This window comes from Ailuropoda melanoleuca, chromosome 18 (genome assembly GCF_002007445.2).
Source record: "Ailuropoda melanoleuca isolate Jingjing chromosome 18, ASM200744v2, whole genome shotgun sequence".
Classification (NCBI taxonomy): Eukaryota; Metazoa; Chordata; class Mammalia; order Carnivora; family Ursidae; genus Ailuropoda; species Ailuropoda melanoleuca.
The window spans coordinates 34,015,259-34,034,334 of NC_048235.1; the positions used below are offsets into that span (position 1 = coordinate 34,015,259).

A 19,076-nucleotide genomic window follows, 5' to 3' on the forward strand; every position below is an offset into this window, starting at 1 on the left:
ACCTTTTCTCCGTAAGATTCTGGGGTTTCACTGGTTTATAAACTAGGGATGTGACGAATCCATTTTTTTTGGTATTCGACTGAATACCGAATAGTAGCTATTAATGTTTGTCAAACATGGACTATGACAAATCAGACAAGACAACCTGATTGAAAAAAATCTTGCCACATTTATTTTGACAGTGCTGTAAAATCTTTTTTTTTTAATTAAAATGATTCGTAGCATATTTATGGCCATTATTAGATTACCTTATGCAAATCTATTTGAGATATGCACAAAGTTTAAGAAACCTTAAACTTATATCCGTATTTTCTGTGTGCAATTTGACTACAGTACAAACTCCATAGCATGATTCGTGCGTTTTTGGTGAGATCGTTCAAACTGTATTTAATACCTGTAGTTTACTCTGGGCAAATTGCATTATTAAAAAAAAAAAAAAAACACCAGCCTCTCTGCATTCTCGGGGAGAAGTCTGCAGCGATGGTCTCCGTGGAGATCCTCAGCAGAACTGAACAGCCTCTCGGAGGGAACACTGCTTGGCGGAGCTCCAAGAAAAGACATCGCGATCGCTGCGAGATTAGGAGGCCTGATTGCGTTGTGTTTCCACCATTCCACAGGGTCGGCGGACCGGGGAGTGCAGGGCTCTGTCAGATTCAGTGACAGCTCCGTCTCCGCAGCGATTGAGGAAACTGTGGACTGAGATTCCTGTACAATTTCATCCCAGAAACTCCAGACTTGGAGTCTCCATGCAAGATTTCTTTGTCGGCGGCTCGATAAACAGTTTCTTTGTTTTCGATTTTGATTTCGCCAATCATCATTATTGGCATTTTCCTGCCTGGTTTCTTCTTCAAGACTCTGAACAATTGCTTTAACATTCAGATGATTTTTTTTTTTTTTTTTTTTTTTTTTTTTTTTTTTTGGTCTGAGCTGGATGGGTACAGCTTAAATCATGGGTCCAGCCTAAAAAACCATCGTTTAACTTACACTGATCAATTTCAACATGGACTGTTTTTGTTTTTTTTGTTTTTTGTTTTTAAATAAAGCATCATTAATGCACATCTGCAGGGTTTTGCCAAACAGCCCAAACTGTATACATTACAATCATTAAAAGCTCTTATTTTTTTTAATATTAGTGCCGTTATCATGGAGAACAGCATGGCAGCTGTCTTTGGCAGTCTGTCATTTTTCTAGCATTTTCAGAAACTCATCGGAAATGGCGGTACCTGTGTTTTCCCTTCGAAAGCCTCTCAGTACAGCACTCCTGTTCCTCTGTTAAAACTCCTTGTTAATCCAGTGATCTTTTAGGCCAAGGAAATACTTTGTGGTGGTGTTCTGGGTCCACACACCAGCAATGAAGGAGATAGATTTGTGTACTTGTGTTTTTTAATCAGCGTTAACATGGGCAGGCACCCTCATTTATAGATGTAAGGAAACATTCAGTGAAAAAACTTGTAGAATGGGATGTGATAACAAGGTTCCAGTAATCTGAGCAGTCTAAAGAGGCCCACATCCTCCACCACAGAACATGGCTATATACCAAGTGCTACTCTCACTCAGCCTGTTGCGGATCTTCATGGCCTCAGGAGACTCGTTTCTCCGTGGTCTCTTCTGGACTGTGCACACTTCCACCATAGCTTGCTGGGCTGATCTAGATGTCTGTTTGTTGTATGGAAATTTTGGGGGAAAAAAATCCAAAACACAAACTGTGGGTTGAAATATTAACCGTCTCCTTGGTTCCCTGGTATTCACCGTGCCTGATCTGCACATTTCATCGTGGCTGTTTCTGTATAGCCTATACTGCATTAGCCCAAGAGATTGTTGCTTTGTAACTTTTTGCACTATTGTTTTGGCTGGATTTGTATTACACACAGTTTTAAAAAAAAATTCCACACTATTCTCTGCCTTTTTTTTTTTTTCATATTTATTCCTTCCCGCACAAATTCCACATAGAGGCCTCTCATCCAGCTCTTCGTGATTTGGCTGCACTTGAACATTGATTGTCCGTTACAACCCTCAGCAATGTGCCTCCTAAATGGCATGACATATGTAGATGTGCTGCAGCACTTGTTAATGGTCACAATAAATGCCACTTCACCAAGGAAGTCTCAGATGAACAATTATGAACATCCAAAATTTATGCGGGGGGCAATAATCAACTGAATTGCAAAATTCGGGGGAAAATGGCACTATCCGTGTACGAATCGAATACAAATCAAAGATTTGTCACATCCCTAATAAAAACAAGATGGAGATGTCTCTGCGACCATATTTGTAAGCTACACAGTGTGTTGGGTTTTATGTCTTCCCCCTCCAAATTGAATGGTTCTTTGGATTGCTCCAAATCAATCGGCTATCCTGTAGTTTTGATAGAATTGGTTTTTAGCTTGGAACTCAGGCTCTGTTGACTGAAAATAGCTTTAGAGCAGGAGCATTGAATTAAATGTTTTAATAGAGCGGTTGTGAATTAAATCACTCACTATCAGGAAGGTCAGAAGCTTCTGAAGTTTGACTCGTGACTTCAGTGTTACAAAGAGAGCTGTGCTTTTTCCACACTACAGATGAGTTTGGGGAAAGAAATAATCTCCCGCCAAAAAAAAAAAAATGAAAACAACAAACCCTAAGCACTATTTTAGGATTAATTTCAGTATGTTGTGTTAAGGTGCCAGCGAGATTTCAGATTCCTGTAAACCTCTAAAGAAAAGGAGTCGCGCCTCAACTGATGTAGAAATGACTAGCTCAGCATACAGAGACACGTCTGACTCCGATTCTAGAGGACTGAGTGACCTGCAGGTAAATATGTTCAAGGCTTGGGGCACATGGCTCTCTTTTTCTTCGCAAGATGAACAAAATGCTTTGCCTGACTTATTTGGGGAAATCAGGATTTTTTTTAAATACTCAGAGAACAAATCATTTTGGTTTGTAATTTACAAATGTCTTAATTTTGCTGATCTGGTATGTAACAGAGTTTCTGTGTTTTAAACTACAGTTTCTCTTGAAACATCAGGCATATGGTATCCAGGTGTTTTAGAAAGAAAGGAAAAAAAAGAGGTATCAAGGTTTATTTGAGCAAATCTTGCTAGGATTTTCATAGCACCTCGCTTTGAGAAAGTTTTTGTTTCATTTTTCTTAAAAAGTGCTATGTTTCCCACGTAGGTAGGCTTTGGAAAGCAAGTAGATAGCCCTTCCGCTACTGCAGACGCAGATGTTTCTGATGTGCAGTCCGTGGATTCAAGTTTGTCAAGAAGAGGCTTTGGAGTCAGTAAGAAGGACACTGTGTGTCAGGTAGGCAAGCGACGGACAGCTTGAAATCATTGCCATAATATTCCACCAATAACATACTTAACCTGCTGGGGAGAGTAGTATCTTTCTAAATTATATTACTTTAAAGCTATAGGTCAAAGCCATTTCGGGCTCTTTTCTGCACGTTCAAGTGCCAGTCTTCATTGTGATACTCAGTTATTAATTAGAAGTAAATGGGGGGTGTCCTGGCTGGTTCAGTAGGTGAAGCATGCAACTCTTGATCCTTGGGGTTGTGAGTTCAAGCCCCATGTTGGCCTAGAGCTTACTTATAAAAAAGGTAAATGGCAGATGATTTATTTCAAAAACATTTTCTTAAATTTAAGTTGGTATTACCTTTTTTAATGTATATGTACCCTTTTTGAAAAATGCTGTTTTGCCCTGTGAAGAAAAGTTAAAGTATTACAGATTCCAAAGAAGGAATCATGGAAGATCAAGTGTGCCTTTTAAACTTTATACCATATTGGGTCTGGAAATAGTTATCTAGTTCAATGGTTCTTTTTTCTTTCTTTCTTTCTTTTCTTTTCTTTTTTTTTATTAAATATAAGAGTCTTCCTCTATTTTTATTTTTTTTAAGATTTTATTTATTTATTTGACAGAGATAGAGACAGCCAGCGAGAGAGGGAACACAAGCAGGGGGAGTGGGAGAGGAAGAAGCAGGCTCATAGCAGAGGAGCCTGATGTGGGGCTCGATCCCATACCGCCGGGATCATGCCCTGAGCCGAAGGCAGACGCTTAACCGCTGTGCCACCCAGGCGCCCCTATTTTTATTATTTTTGTCATGCTGAGTCCCGGGTGATATATGAAATTGTTGAATCACTATATTATACGCCTGAAACTGATATAGCACTATGTTAACTAACTGGAATTAAAATAAAAACTTAAAAAAAATTAAAGTAAAAAATTTACTTCAATGGTTCTTAAAGTGAGGGCCAAGAACCAGCAGCGTCACCATTGTCAGAATACTTGTTAGAAATGCAAATCCCATCGTAGACCTGCTGAATCAGAAACTGTGGGAGGGGGACCCAATAATCTCCAAGTGATTCTAATGTCTGCTAAAGTTTAAGAATTACTGCTTTTTGCCATATTACAGATCTGTGAAAGCTCTGGTGACTCTCTGATTCCTTGTGAGGGAGAGTGCTGCAAACACTTTCACCTGGAGTGCCTGGGATTGGCATCACTCCCTGATGGAAAATTCATCTGTGTGGAATGTAAAACCGGTAAGTTTACTTAGTTTGGTAGATGCGAAAAGACATGTAGGGAGGAATGTGCCATGCCAGCATCCCCCATGACATCTCATTCTCTTACCCCTTTTATGTAGCTCTCATCCTCCATGCCCATAGATACTTCAACAAATTAAGACCATTCAGGGATTGGGATTCCTAAAATCAAAAGAGTAGTTAGCAATATTATCGTCAAATTTCCTCCTACTGGTGCTTTTACCATAAAATCTATCAAATCATTGAGACGGATTTGTGGATTTGTGTTTTATCGAAACAACTATGCAAAATATGTAGATTGAATTCTTTTTTAGATGGGTTTGAGAGTTTTGTGGTAATTGGATTAAAGTCCCTTGACTTCAACAGACCGGAATAAGCATCAATCACAAACTATAACCATGGTGATTATATTTTTATTGGAAAGGTCCACCTACTGGAAATTGTTTTTTAGACATTGGGGGCTTTGGTTTCACCATTTTTTCTTACCCCCTGCCTCATAAAGACTACTACCGATTAAAACAATTTGTAGAGAAAGTTTAACTCTTTACCCAAAGTCAAAAGACAACATAAAATGAAACTGGGATTTAAACCCAGGAAGTAGCTTAACCCCAGAGTCCTTACTCTTTACTGTTGCCTTCTACCACCTTGACTAAGTAGGGTGAAGATTGTATTTCATATGTCATATATCCTAACACAGACACATACATATACATGTAAAAACTAAGCTATAAAAGCTGTTTTGAACATATAACTTGTGTTTTCCCCTGTATAAAATATTATTTATCATATTTAGACTCTGCAGTAAAATTTTTGAACAGTTTGCCAACTGGCAGCCTCAGGGTTCAGATTATCTGCACATTGTTTTATTTGGCCTTCAAAATGTATTTTCAGTGTGTGAACATGGACCAGGCACGCATTCCTGGTTCCCCACATTCCCTGCCATTCCCTTTTCTAAAATCCTATCACTCCAGGGGCGCCAGGGTGGCACAGCGGTTAAGCGTCTGCCTTCGGCTCTGGGTGTGATCCTGGCGTTATGGGATCGAGCCCCACATCGGGCTCCTCCGCTATGAGCCTGCTTCTTCCTCTCCCACTCCCCCTGCTTGTGTTCCCTCTCTCGCTGGCTGTGTCTATCTCTGTCAAATAAATAAATAAAATCTTAAAAAAAAATCCTATCACTCCAGTCATTTACTAATCTGCCTGGCCCCTTTAAGCACTTAAATTGCAATCTCTGGTATAAACTACTGATAGGAAGGACTGTGTTTCGTGGAATTAGAATACTCTGAGGGCTTTTCTCCTAACTCTCCAGAACCTAGCAGAGCAGAATTCTGCCAACAAAGTCTAGATATAATCTAATTTGGTACACATCTATTAGAAAATTTAAGAGAAATTTGCTGTAAAAACAATTAAGTAGAGCAAAGTTGGAAGACTTATTTCCTGATTTAAAAATTTGCTACAAAGCAAAAATAATAATAATAAATTTTTTAAATTTGAAAAATAAAAATTTACTACAAAGCTACAGTAATTAAAACAATGTGTTACTGGCATGAAGACAGAAGTATAAACCAATGGAATAGAATAGGGAGCCCAGAAATAAACATTCACACATTTGGTCAGATGATTTTTTGACAAGGGTGCAAAGATGATTCAATGGGAAAGGACAGTCTTTTCAACAAATAGTGCTGGGAAACCTGAATATCCACATACAAAAGAAAGAAGGTGAACTTTACCTAACAACAGTATAGAAAAATTAATTCAAATGGATCAAAGACTAAAACATAAGAACTAAAACTATAAAAATCTTAGAAGAAAACATAGGGGGAAAGCTTCATGACATTGGATTTGAGATTGATTTCCTAGATACAACACCAAAGACATGGGCAACAACAACAAAAAAAACCAAATTGGACTTTATCAAAATTAAATCTTGATACATCATTAACAGACTGAAAAAGCAACCCACAAAATGGGAGAAAGTATTAGCAAACCCCATGTCTGAAAAGGGATTAATATCCGGAATGTATAAGGAACTGCAACTCAACAACAAAAAATCAAACAACCCAATTGGGCAAAGGACTTGGATAGACATTTCTCCAAAGAAGATCTACAGATGGGTCAATAAGCACATGAAAAATGTTCAATACCATTAGTAATCAGGGAAATGCAAATTAAAATCACATGAGATGCCCCTTCATACTCACTACAATGACTATCATTAAAAAAATAAAAAGAAACGTTGGTCAGGATATGGAGAAATTGGAACCTTTGTGTGCTGTCGGCAGGAATGTAACATGGTATAGTCTCCGTGGAAAATACTATGGCAGTTCCTAAAAAAATTAAACATACGGGGCGCCTGGGTGGCATGGCGGTTAAGCGTCTGCCTTCGGCTCAGGGCGTGATCCCGGCGTTATGGGATCGAGCCCCACATCAGGCTCCTCTGATATGAGCCTGCTTCTTCCTCTCCTACTCCACCTGCTTGTGTTCCCTCTCTCGCTGGCTGTCTCTGTCTCTGTCAAATAAATAAATAAAATCCTTTAAAAAAAAATTAAACATAGAATAACTGTATGATCCAGCAATTCCACTTCTGGGTATATACCCAAAAGAACTGCAAGCAGAGACTCAAACAGATATTTGTACACCCATGTTCACTGCAGCATTATTCACAATAGCCAAAAGGTGGAAATGATCCAAGCGTCCACTGATGAATGGATGGATAAATAAAATGTGGTGTGTACATGCGGTGGAATGATTTTTAACATGAAAAAAATGAAATTAAAAAAGTGAAATTCTAATACATGCTATTACATGGATGAGGCTCAACGACATGATTGTGAATAAAATAAGGTAGTCACAAAGGACAAGTATTTTTTTATTCCACTTAATTGAGTTACCTAAAGTAGTCATATTTATAGAGACAGTAGAACAGTTTGTACCACGATGGTTTTTTTGTTGTTATTGTTTTGTCTTCTTTTTGTTTTTGTTTTTGTTTTTTTTATTAGTTTTTATGAGAGAGGAATGGGGAGTTATTTTTTAAATGGGTATAGAATTTCAGGATGGGATGATGAAAAACTCCTGGAGATAGTGGTGATGATTGCAAAATAATGAGTATTTAATTCACTGAACTGTACATTCAGAAATGGTTAAAATGGTAAATTTTATATATTTTTAACCACAGTTTAAAAAACAATTATTTTTTTAATTTTTTAAAAATCGCTTGTGGGGACACTTGGGTGGTTCAGTCTGCTGAGCGTCCCACTCTTGGTTTTGGCTCAGGTCATGATCTCAGGGTCATGGGATTGAGCTCCATGTTGAGCTCCACACTCAGCTGGAAGTCTGCTTGAGATTCTTTCCCTTTCCCTCCCCTCTGTCTCTTCCCCTGCTCACACACACACACACACACAGACTCTCTCTCTCTCTCTCTCTCTCTCAAATAAATAAATAAAATCTTTAGAAAATTGCTTTTGATTTATTATTACATGAAACTTACTTTGATACTAATTTGTTACCCTTCCAACAGATTAGGAGTAAAAATTTCAAACCATTGTTTAAGGTCATTTAGAAAGTTTTCTTGTGTTTATCAAAAGACAGATACTTTGTATGTAAAAAGTATTATAGGATACATGCCTAGTAAGTTCTTATACTATCACTTACTATTGTTTAAGACAAATGTGATTTTTGGAAAGAAAGCACTTTCATTTGACCTTGTGAATAAAATGTATAACAATCAAGTTTACTTATTAATTATTGTAAATGAAGACAATGTCCTACTGAGAAGGGAGGATATTAGAAGCACTCATGTCCTAGGGGTCTAAACTTAAGTCTCAAAGGAGTTTGATAGTTAAGCTATTAGTGTAACAGTGTCACTGATTATGACAATTTTCATTTATATTAGTCCTATTTTGATTATTATGCAAGTGAAAGCCTTTTTTTTTTTTTTTTTACATAGGACAGTTTATGCATTTTGGCAAAGCTGTAAAGTCAAACCTCATAATCTTTAAAATAATTTCTTTTAGGGGCGCCTGGGTGGCGTAGTCGTTAAGCGTCTGCCTTCGGCTCAGGGTGTGATCCTGGCATTCTGGGATCGAGCCCCACATCGGGCTCCTCCTCTAGGAGCCTGCTTCTTCCTCTCCCACTCCGTCTGCTTGTGTTCCCTCTCTCACTGGCTGTCTCTCTCTGTCTAATAAATAAATAAATTATTTAAAAAAAATAATTTCTTTTAATTTTTTAAATTTCTAAAAGTTACTTTTAAACAATACTGTCACTTTCATATCTACATACATGTTAATATATAATTTGAAATTATGTATTTGTAACAAGACAACAAAAAAAACCCTACTGTACGTTATTTACAACAAAGCCAGTTTAAAAAATACACATTTGAACATCACAATTGTCAGTACTAATTTTAAAGTATTTTTATAATTCAGCCAATTTGTAAAGGTCAGGTACTTCCAAAATAAAATCTAACTTTCTGTAAAAAATAAAAACAAAAAACTATTCCATTAGAAAAAAACTTCCATTTTTTTCTTTCAGATTTTTTATAGCATTATAAGAAAAATGGGCAAAAGACTTGAACACTATGATATCCAAATAGCCAGTAAATAATCACTTGAAATTCTGTATGTAAAATGAACACACGATGAAAACTCCTATCTTAATAAAAGAGACAGAAAATTACCCACAGAAAAGACAATTACCTTCAAAGACTAACAAAACAAATAACAAATTGTTGTTATAATTTGCGGTTCTTTTTTTACAGCTAAATATGTTTTTCTGTATTTTATTGAGTCTCTAGTGAATGATCTGTTCATTCCATTTGTGTATTGTTGTGGTAAAGATGTTCTTAGCATTTGTTAGTATTTTAAATTCATTTCTATTTACACAAATAGTATATATATATATATACATATATATATACAGTCTTATGAAAATATAACTATAGTTCAAGCAGGTGTGTGTGTACACACACACAAACACACATGTGTATGTAACATTTTTGTGTGTATTGTAACAAAAATGTATTGTTCTGAAGCTTGCTTTTTGCAGTATCTTGGAGCTCTTTTTGTGTCAATACAAATACATTCTATTTAATTACTACACAGTGTTCCATAGTATACATTTATTATAGTTTAACTATTCTCCTATTGAAGGACATTTGAGTTGCTTTCAGTTCTTTGCAGTTACAAACAGTGCTTCAGTCAACAGCCTTTTACATGTACAAGTCTTCCCTAAAGTAGACAGCAAAAGCAGAATTTCTAGGTCACAGAAAGTTAATGTATGATTAGTGGATAGTGCCATGTAGCTTTCTAAGGTAGTTCCTTCCAACCTGAACTCCTACTAGTGATATATACAGAGTACCTGTTTCCTGTACCCCATCAACAGTTTATATCATCAAACTCTTTTTTCTTATTTGATGAATTTTTAAAATGTTACTTGGGTTTAATGAGCATTTATCTGATTACTAGTGAAGTTGAGGGTTTTTTTCACATGTTTATTGGCTCTTTGTCTCTCTGCTTTCTGTAAACTGCCTCTTCATATTCTGCCCACTTTATTCATTCATTCAGTCCGTCATTTTTAAGTAAGCCCTGTGGCTCAGTGTGGGGCTTGAACTCACCACCGCAAGATCAAGAGTCACATGCTCTGCTGTCTGAGCCAGGGAGGTGCCCCTGCCCACTTTTATATTATGCTGTTCTGTTTCTGTATTGATTTATAGTTCTGTATAAATCTTGTTCCGTTACCTTTGCTTATACATTGCATGTATTTTCTCCATATCTGAACTCTTTTTGTAACAACACATAATCCTTTGTCATCTTTATGGCATGTATTTTTCCTTCCACATCTGCCCTGTTCCTTTTTTTTTTTTTTTTTTTTTTTTTTTTTTTTTTTTACCTATTCTATTCCAGTTGACATGATTTCTAACTTTAAATGTTTGGCAGATTGACCAGTAGAGCCCTCTGAGCTTAAAGTTTTCTTTGTAGGAAGGCTTTTAATTATAGTTTCCATTTTTTTTATTACTTTATAGAACCATTCATATTTTCTATTTATTTTTGTGTAAGTATTGGTAATTATGCATTTCTAAGAATCTACCCATTCCTGTAAATTTTCAAATTTATTGGAAAAAATGTAGTGATACCCTTTTATTTTTTTAATAGTTGTAAGATCTGTAGTGATGTATCATTTCTCATATTGTTAATATTGGTGACTTTTCTCCCTTTATTAGTCACTCTTGCCAAAGATATCAGTTTTATTAATCTTTTTTTCCAAAAAACAACTTTTGGGTTTTTTAATCCTCCCCAATGTATATTAATTTCACTTCATTCTTCAGAAAAAGTGCTTTCACTGGATATAGAATGCTGGCTTAAGGAGGGCACATATTGCATGGTGCACTGGGTGTTATATGCAAGTAATGAATCATGGAATATTGCATCAAGAACTGGGGATGTACTGTATGGTGACTAACATAACAAAATGCCGGCTTAGTAACAGTTTTCTTTCAGCCCTGTGGAGATAACATCCCATTGTTTTCTGACTTCCATTTTTCCTTTGCTGTCAGCTCTCAGTCTTACTGTTGCTTCTTTGAAGGTCATCATCTTCTCTGTGGGTAATATTATTTTCTCTTTGTTCTTGATTTATTGCAGTTTGAATAAGATATGTAGCTGTAATTTTCTGTTTTGTATTAGGATGATGAGTTTTCATTTTATGTCTGTTTTACATATGGGAATTGTAAGTGACTAATGGAATCTGTCATGTCTTTGGTAATTTCTTTTATTTATCCTTGGTTGGGAAGACCTTCCCACTCTCAGCTCCCATATGTTGAAAAATTCTGTTCTGGGTTTTCTACGGATTAATTTTATTATAGGGTGAGAAGTGAAGATCTACATTGTTTTTAGTGCTTTATCTCCAAATTGATAATCAGTTATTCTAACAAATCAATTATTCTAGCCAGATTTATTAAATAACCTCTTAAGCATTCCATGCTTATGGATTGGAAGAACAAACATCATTAAAATTTCTGTATGACCCAAAGCAATCTACACATTTAATGCAATCCGTATCAAAATACCATCAACATTTTTCACAGAGCCAGAACAAGCAATCCTAAAATTTGTATGGAACCACAAAAGACCCCAAATAGCCAAAGCAATACTGAAAAAGAAAAACAAAACTGGAGGCATCATGATTCAGGACTTCAAGCTATACTACAAAGCTGAGGTCATCAGGATAGTATGGTACTGGCACAAAAACAGACACAGAGATTAATGGAACAGAATAGAGAACCTAGAAATGGTCCCACAACTATATGGTCAACTAATCTTCAACAAAGCAGGAAAGTATCCAATAGGAAAAAAGTCTCTTAAATGGTGCTGGGAAAATTGGACAGCCACATGCAGAAGAATGAAACTGGACCATTTTCTTACACCATACACAAAGATAAACTCAAAATGGATGAAAGACCTCAATGTGAGACAAGAATCCATCAAAATTCTAGAGGGGAACACAGGCAGAAACCTCTCTGACCTCGGCCGCAGCAACTTCTTACTGGACATGTCGCTGGAGACAAGGGAAACAAAAGCAAAAATCAGCTACTGGGACTTCGTCAAGATAAAAAGCTTCTGCAGAGCAAAGGAAACAATCAACAAAACTCAAAGGAAGCCTACAGAATGGGAGAAGATATTTGCAAATGACATATCTGATAGAAGGTTAGTATCCAAAATCTATAAAGAACTTATCAAACTTAACACCCAAAACAAATAATCCAGTTAATAAATGGGCGGAAGACATGAATAGACACTTTTCCAGAGAAGACATCCAGATGGCTAACAGACACATGAAAAGATGCTCAGCATCACTCATCATCAGGGAAATACAACAAAACCATGATGAGATACCACCTCACACCAGTCAGAGTGGCTAAAATTAACAACAGAAGACACAACAGGTATTGGCAAGGATGCAGAGAAAGGGTAACCCTCTTGGTAGGATGCAAACTGCTGCAGCCACTCTGGAGAACAGTTTTGAGCTTCCTCAGAAAGTTAAAAATAGAACTAACCTATGATCCAGCAATTCCTACTACTAGGTGTTTACCCAGAGGATACAAAAATACGGATTCGAAGGGGCACATGCACCCCAATGTTTATAGCAGCATTTTCAACAATAGCCAAACTATGGAGAGAATCCAAATGTCCATCTACTGATGAATGGATAAAGAAGATGGGGGGTGTGCGTGTGCGTGTAGTGGAATATTCAGCCATCAAGAAGAATGAAATCTTGCCATTTGCAACAATGTGGATGGAACTACAGTGTATTATGCTAAGTAAAATAAGTCAGAGAAAGACAAATATCTTACTCATATGTGGAATTTAAGTAAGGAAACAGATGAACATATGGGAAGGGGGAAAAGAAAAAAAAGGAGAGAGGGAAACAAGCCGTAAGTGACTCTTAACTATAGAGAGCAAACTGCTGGGTGATGGAGAGAGGTGGGTGGCGGATGGGCTAGGTGGGTGATAGGTATTAAAGCGGGCGCTTTTTGTAATGAGCACTGGGTGTTGTATGTAAGTGATGAATCACTGAATTCTACGCCAGAAGCCAATAATGCACTGTATGTTAACTAAAATTAAAATTAAAAAATGAATCAAAACAAGTAACCTTTTAATTTAACCATTTATTTTCAATGCCTTTTTTTGTATGTGAAATTGTTGTACATAATAGTAGAGTTTCTTCAGGGAGTAGCTCTTTGATGTCATTAGCTGTTTGGATTTAAAAAGAATATGCTTTAATCAGATTTTCTTTAATCTGTGTTCCTCAACCAATTTTTCAGGACAGCACGCATGTTTTTCGTGTAAAGTGTCTGGTACAGACGTGAAGCGTTGCTCTGTTGGTGCTTGTGGGAAATTTTATCATGAAGCCTGCGTCCGCAAATTCCCCACTGCCATCTTTGAATCAAAAGGATTCCGCTGTCCTCAGCACTGTTGCTCCGCCTGTTCCGTGGAGAAAGACATCTACAAAGCAAGTAAAGGTAAAACAGAGCTAAAAAAGGAGACTAAGGTTTGTTTGTTTTAAATAAAACAATTATTTTGAAGAGTATTAGGTATTACCCCTCTATGCATATGTAGACACAGCCATTCAGCCACAATAGTGATAAGTAGAGATGAGGTTCGAATTCAGAGCATGAGAAGAAAATTCCATATGTTAAAAATTACCCTTGAGAGTTTCTTTCACAGGTGACATTGAGAGCACCATCTCTCCAGCACTGGAGCGAACAAGTTTTTCTTTGAATGATCTCTCAATGGGCACTGCATTCAGGGTCCTGCGTAGGAATGACAGAAACACACGTGTGGAGAAAAATATTATCTTAACCGTAACAGCATCACATGGAACCCAAAAGAGCACAACTCCAAAAAACTCATTTTATATCCATCTGGTGCCTAATTATGTGGATTTTGTTTTTTCTGATTTGTGTTTAAACAGGTCGCATGATGCGATGTTTGAGATGTCCAGTAGCCTATCACTCCGGAGATGCTTGCATTGCTGCCGGCAGCATATTTGTATCCTCCTACATTCTCATCTGCAGTAATCATTCCAAACGGAGCAGCAGTTCTTCCTCTGCCATAAATGTAGGCTTTTGTTTCGTTTGTGCGAGAGGTGAGTGTCAGTCCTTTCTCTTTGAGTTCATTGGCATATTTCCCCATCAAACTAGAGTTTCAGTAATATCCCTGAGAGATTAACACTTTCAGTCATCCCTTTTATAACATTAAACATTCAAATTGTTAGAATATTAATTTCTTCTCTAAATTAAGCTAATATCTGCATTTTTTTTAATGACTTAGAATTACAGATAAATTCTTAGTGTTCCTGTATGGAACATCAAAATATTAATCTAGTCCCTTCTGCAAAAAATTCTTCTATTCAAAGTAGACTCTTCCCATGTCATATTTTTTAATCCAGAGTTTTCAGAGTTTTCAGCTGATTGAGATTTCACTTGGAAGGCATGATGAGCACATTTATTTTTTAATTGTTTATGTTGTATTTTATCATGTTTTGGTCTGGCATTGAGGAAGGCCTGATGGGATACAGCCAAGAAAACATATGTGGTGGTGTTAGCTAAGAGCCAGCAATACAAGCTTTCTTACTTGCCACCTGTTGATATTTAAGTATGCCAAGAGATTGATAAAGTAAAAACAATATTGTGTCCCTAGGGGGTCAGTGAACTTGGGCTCGTGATAAATATAAAATAGAATTTCTTTAGTTGAATATAACACAGAGTATTCAGTTTTACAGAGTATCTCAACTGTATTATAATAAAACAATTTTTTTTAAAGATTTTATTTATTTATTCGACAGAGATAGAGACAGCCAGCGAGAGAGGGAACACAAGCAGGGGGAGTGGGAGAGGAAGAAACAGGCTCATAGCGGAGGAGCCTGATGTGGGGCTCGATCCCATAACACCGGGATCACGCCCTGAGCCGAAGGCAGGCGCTCAACTGCTGTGCCACCCAGGCGCCCCATAATAAAACAATTTTTTAGTCTTTATTAAACATTTTAGAAATTAACTAATATCCCCTAATGCAGTTTTTTGGGGTTTTTTTTGTTTTGTTTTTTTTAAATATGAGTGCTAAGTTTTCTTACCTTAGTGTGAAATAATTGAAAGGACTCCATGGCATATCAGGCCTATTAAATTATACTTAGACTATACTGAAGATGAGGTGTTCAGTTTGGTTTTAGTTTTATTTGGTTTTGTTTGTTTTTTGCTTTAGGAGATAGTTCTTTTAATTTGATGAAAGTACTATAAAGTATTTTAAAATAGAATTTAGGTAGTGTGACAGATCTTGATTTGTTTTGGTTTTGTGTCTTTTGTTTATAAAAAAAAAAAATAGCCAGAGGAGGTTGGCAGTAAATGATGAAGTAAATGGCAGCCAGCTGAGTCCCTTGTATGTGCTGCTTTCAGTGTGCCAGCGTTTGCGGTCAGCACCTGGGGCTGTCTGCCAGGAGAGGGGAAGCACTGTGTCTGTCTTTACTAGAGCATAGAGCAATCAAACTGTATTCTGCTTTGAAACCTGGCTGGTACATGAAGGAGTAGGTCTGAAATGTTCTGTGCCTCATTATAACAGGTGGCAGAAAGGATTCAAATAGTCAAAAGAAAGAAAAAGTCACCCCTGGTGTCTTTACCATCTCCCCATGCCTAAGAAAGTAATGATAGTATGGAAACAGTGACTTATCAATTGAACGGCTGGCTTTAGAGACTTTAAACAGATGAGTGTCAGTGATAACATGAAGTCTCTATCGCTTTGTAAAGATTGTATTCTACATTGCTGGGCACTTAATACTTTTACTAGGGTGTGTGTGTGTGCGTGCGTGCACGCATGCTGTGCATGCTGGAGAGTGTTGTAACTGAGCCAACATTTTAAATGTCAACTTTATAACCATCATGTTGGCTTACTTGGAGTGCATTCTGAATCAGGTACCATCAGATTATTAACCACTACTTTCTTTTCATTCAACAATTGGGAAACCTTAAAAACAGGTATTTTCAATTTAAGATAGGCAGAAAATGGCCGATTGTCAAGGAGCCTAGTTTTATAAAGACTAACCATTTTAAGTTTGATTTAGATGCCTTGATTAAAAGCTTGAAATAATGGAAATGAGGGGAAAACTCATGTTTTACAGGATCTGTATTTGCATCTTTTGACAGATATCTGAAAGATACACTGCATTTAAATGGCTGTGTAATCAAGATTATTTAATTCCCAAATATTTTATGAAACTGTGCAGTAAACAGAAACTTTCATTTTCCTTTCCAGCATTTTATAGAAATTTATCCTAAATAGATCAGATGTTGGGATTAGAGAAGGCTTAAGTCAACAGTTTTTACAAGTAAATAATGTGTTCTCTCATCAGTTTTTACAGAGGTCTCCTTTTTTTTAAAAAAGAGATCTAATTGTAATAAATGCACACATAGAAAAGGAGGCTTTAATTGTGTATGTTTTGGTATTAGAAAACTTTGTTTTGCTTTTGTTTCTTGACTTATACGGAGTTTTTCCCTCTCACAAACGGAGTTTTTCCCTCTCACAAAGGATTTTTCTCTTAGTTCATGATTATTGGTTGTTTAAAATCATTCATCTAATTCTTAAGGACTGCATGAATATCTCAAAATGTTTTTAGAAATGTTTCAAGGTTTAGAGGAACATTGCTCCTCCCCTGACCCTCATGGTGCCATAGAAAATGTTCAGTCATATTTCAGTGTAGTGTACATACATCCTTTAGGGTTTCCTTCCATCTGGACAGGTGGGGGGGGCAGCGGTGGGTGTTGTAAAATAAAGTTACTTAACATTCTCTTCCTTTGTAATGGTAATTTATAAAGGAGAAGGTAGGTTAGGGCTTTCTTTTCATTTTAATAAATAATAGCAATTTTTTTTTGTATCTGTAAATCAAACTCTATTAGGCATACTATCCGAGTGAATTGTCACAGTTGCCTTAAGGAATTATTTCCCCATTTTATATGGATGAGAACACTGAAGCACAGATTATATCATTTTTAACCTGAAGGTCACAGAAGTTTTTTTTTTAATTAATTTATTTTTGACAATTTTTTTTATTTGACAGAGACACAGCGAGAAAGGGAACACAAGCAGGGGGAGTAGGAGAGGAAGCGGGCTTCCCGCTGGGCAGGGAGCCCAGCCCAATGCAGGGGTTCGATCCCAAGAACCTGGGATCATGACCTGAGCCAAAGGCAAACACTTAACCACTGAGCCACCCAGGCGTCCCAGGTCACAGAAGTTTAGAGGGACTAGCATTTGTACCTGGTCTTTCTCATTTCAGACCCACTGTTTTTTTACACTACACTGCTTCTCTCTTTTAAATGTATGAAATTCATTTGACATTATATAAGTTTCTTTAGAAGATTTTTATGCTATTACCAATTAGCAATTTTAAGTTCTGTTCTGTCCTCCAGGTCGGAGATGTTTCTTGAAACTTTCTCAGTGTAGGGTAGCACCAAATGAAGATAACACCCATGGCAAAAAGTAAATGGTAACCCCTTTAAAAACAAAACTCTTGCCTCTTCTCAAAATGATCTCTATATAACTGCTGTCATGATCTGTATCATAAAGTCCAGATCATTGTAAACTGTCTAGTCACCAAACAGAAATGTTCCTTGGTCTCACACCTCCCTAGGTTTAGGAGTGGCCTGTAGTGAATTCAACAACAGAGGAAGGGGATGGGAAGGAGAGGAGAAGTAGGTGTGACAAGTGGGTTAAAGCACATCTTCTGTTTCCCTCCAAATAGGATAGCTGGATTGATAGGTCAGAAGAAGTGACTTTATAAACCCTTGGGTTGGTAATCACTTTATATCATGGCAGGGAAAAAATGTAAACGGTTTGCATCACCTTAGTGAAGTTCAACAAATTATGGCTCCTTTAAAATCATGTATCATATTGATAGAGAATAGCTTCATTATCTGGTAGAGAAAGCTAGAGTTTATTTGTGTATATCTCAAGATACGACTGAGAAGAGGAGAGACTCAGTTCTGCCTTACAGTACTACTTGACATGTTGAAGGTGGATCAGTGTCTCTCCCATGTTATGTAAATAACTTATTTGCTATTAAGTGATACGTCATTTTGTTCTTTGGATTGTCATCATAGTACTAGTGAATATTAAGGAATGTAGCTTTGTCTTCCATAGGGAGTTTGAAGTATGACATCAAACGCAGTTTACATCTCCAAATTAGTTTTTAGTTTTCTTCTGGATGTGTAGGTTTTTATGGGATAAGGCACTGAGTAGCTCAAACTCCCTTTAATAACTCTGGCAAGCCTTTTCTGTCAGATCTTTCTTTTTCTTCTTATTCTCTCCCCTCCCCGCAACTTTTAGCACAGCCACATAATAGGTGTTGGGTTGTTGTTTTTTTTTCCCCCTCATGGAATCATGGGTAGTTTCATTGCAGCTCATCTCTTTCTGTTTGTTTCATATAGGGCTGATAGTTCAGGACCATTCAGACCCCATGTTCAGTTCATATGCCTATAAGTCCCACTACCTACTGAATGAATCAAATCGTGCAGAGTTGATGAAATTACCTATGATTCCTTCTTCGTCAGCTTCCAAAAAGAAATGTGAGAAAGGTAATAATCAAAATAGTTTATCTCTTGCTTTTATTTTTGCATTTCCTTTTTTTTTTTTTTTTTTCTCTTTAAATGAAGGGGGGAAATGTATGCCTGTCAAGCACCATCTGTTGCTTTTGGTAAATTCTACCTTGGTGGTTGTGACTGTGTCTTCATATGGCTGCAACATTATTAAAAAGGGCTTAAAATAATTCCATTATTACAAATTCTTACCTACTTACACTTCTCCTTGAATAAATTGTCACACATTCCATATATCTTTGGGTTATTAAAATTGAAAGGCTAGGATTTTGCTTTATATATAGAAAGATATTCTAAAGGCTCTTTCTCTTCTGCCTGATGTAGAACTACCCTTCATGTTAGAAAAGAATTGACATGATGTAAATTGTCATGAACTTCAACTAAAAAACCAGGGTAGGTTATTAAAAGAGGGAAACCAAGATATTGAT

General features: G+C 36.7%; 1 protein-coding gene across 6 annotated transcripts in view; it reads left to right on the top strand.

Annotated features, from left to right (window-relative positions):
- The window catches only part of NSD3 (nuclear receptor binding SET domain protein 3), a 112,661-nt gene that overhangs the window by 72,218 nt on the left and 21,367 nt on the right, over positions 1 to 19,076 (top strand). For 4 of the 6 annotated variants that reach the window (XM_034647704.1, XM_034647706.1, XM_034647707.1 and 1 more), the window contains 6 exons: positions 2,660 to 2,790; positions 3,154 to 3,282; positions 4,391 to 4,517; positions 13,333 to 13,530; positions 13,983 to 14,156; positions 18,481 to 18,627. In XM_034647704.1, the coding sequence (XP_034503595.1) occupies positions 2,660 to 2,790; positions 3,154 to 3,282; positions 4,391 to 4,517; positions 13,333 to 13,530; positions 13,983 to 14,156; positions 18,481 to 18,627 (906 nt within the window). Of the gene's footprint in view, positions 1 to 617; positions 2,588 to 2,659; positions 2,791 to 3,153; positions 3,283 to 4,390; positions 4,518 to 13,332; positions 13,531 to 13,982; positions 14,157 to 18,480; positions 18,628 to 19,076 lie in introns of those variants that run through there. The other 2 variants (XM_034647708.1, XM_034647709.1) reach the window with 2 other exon arrangements.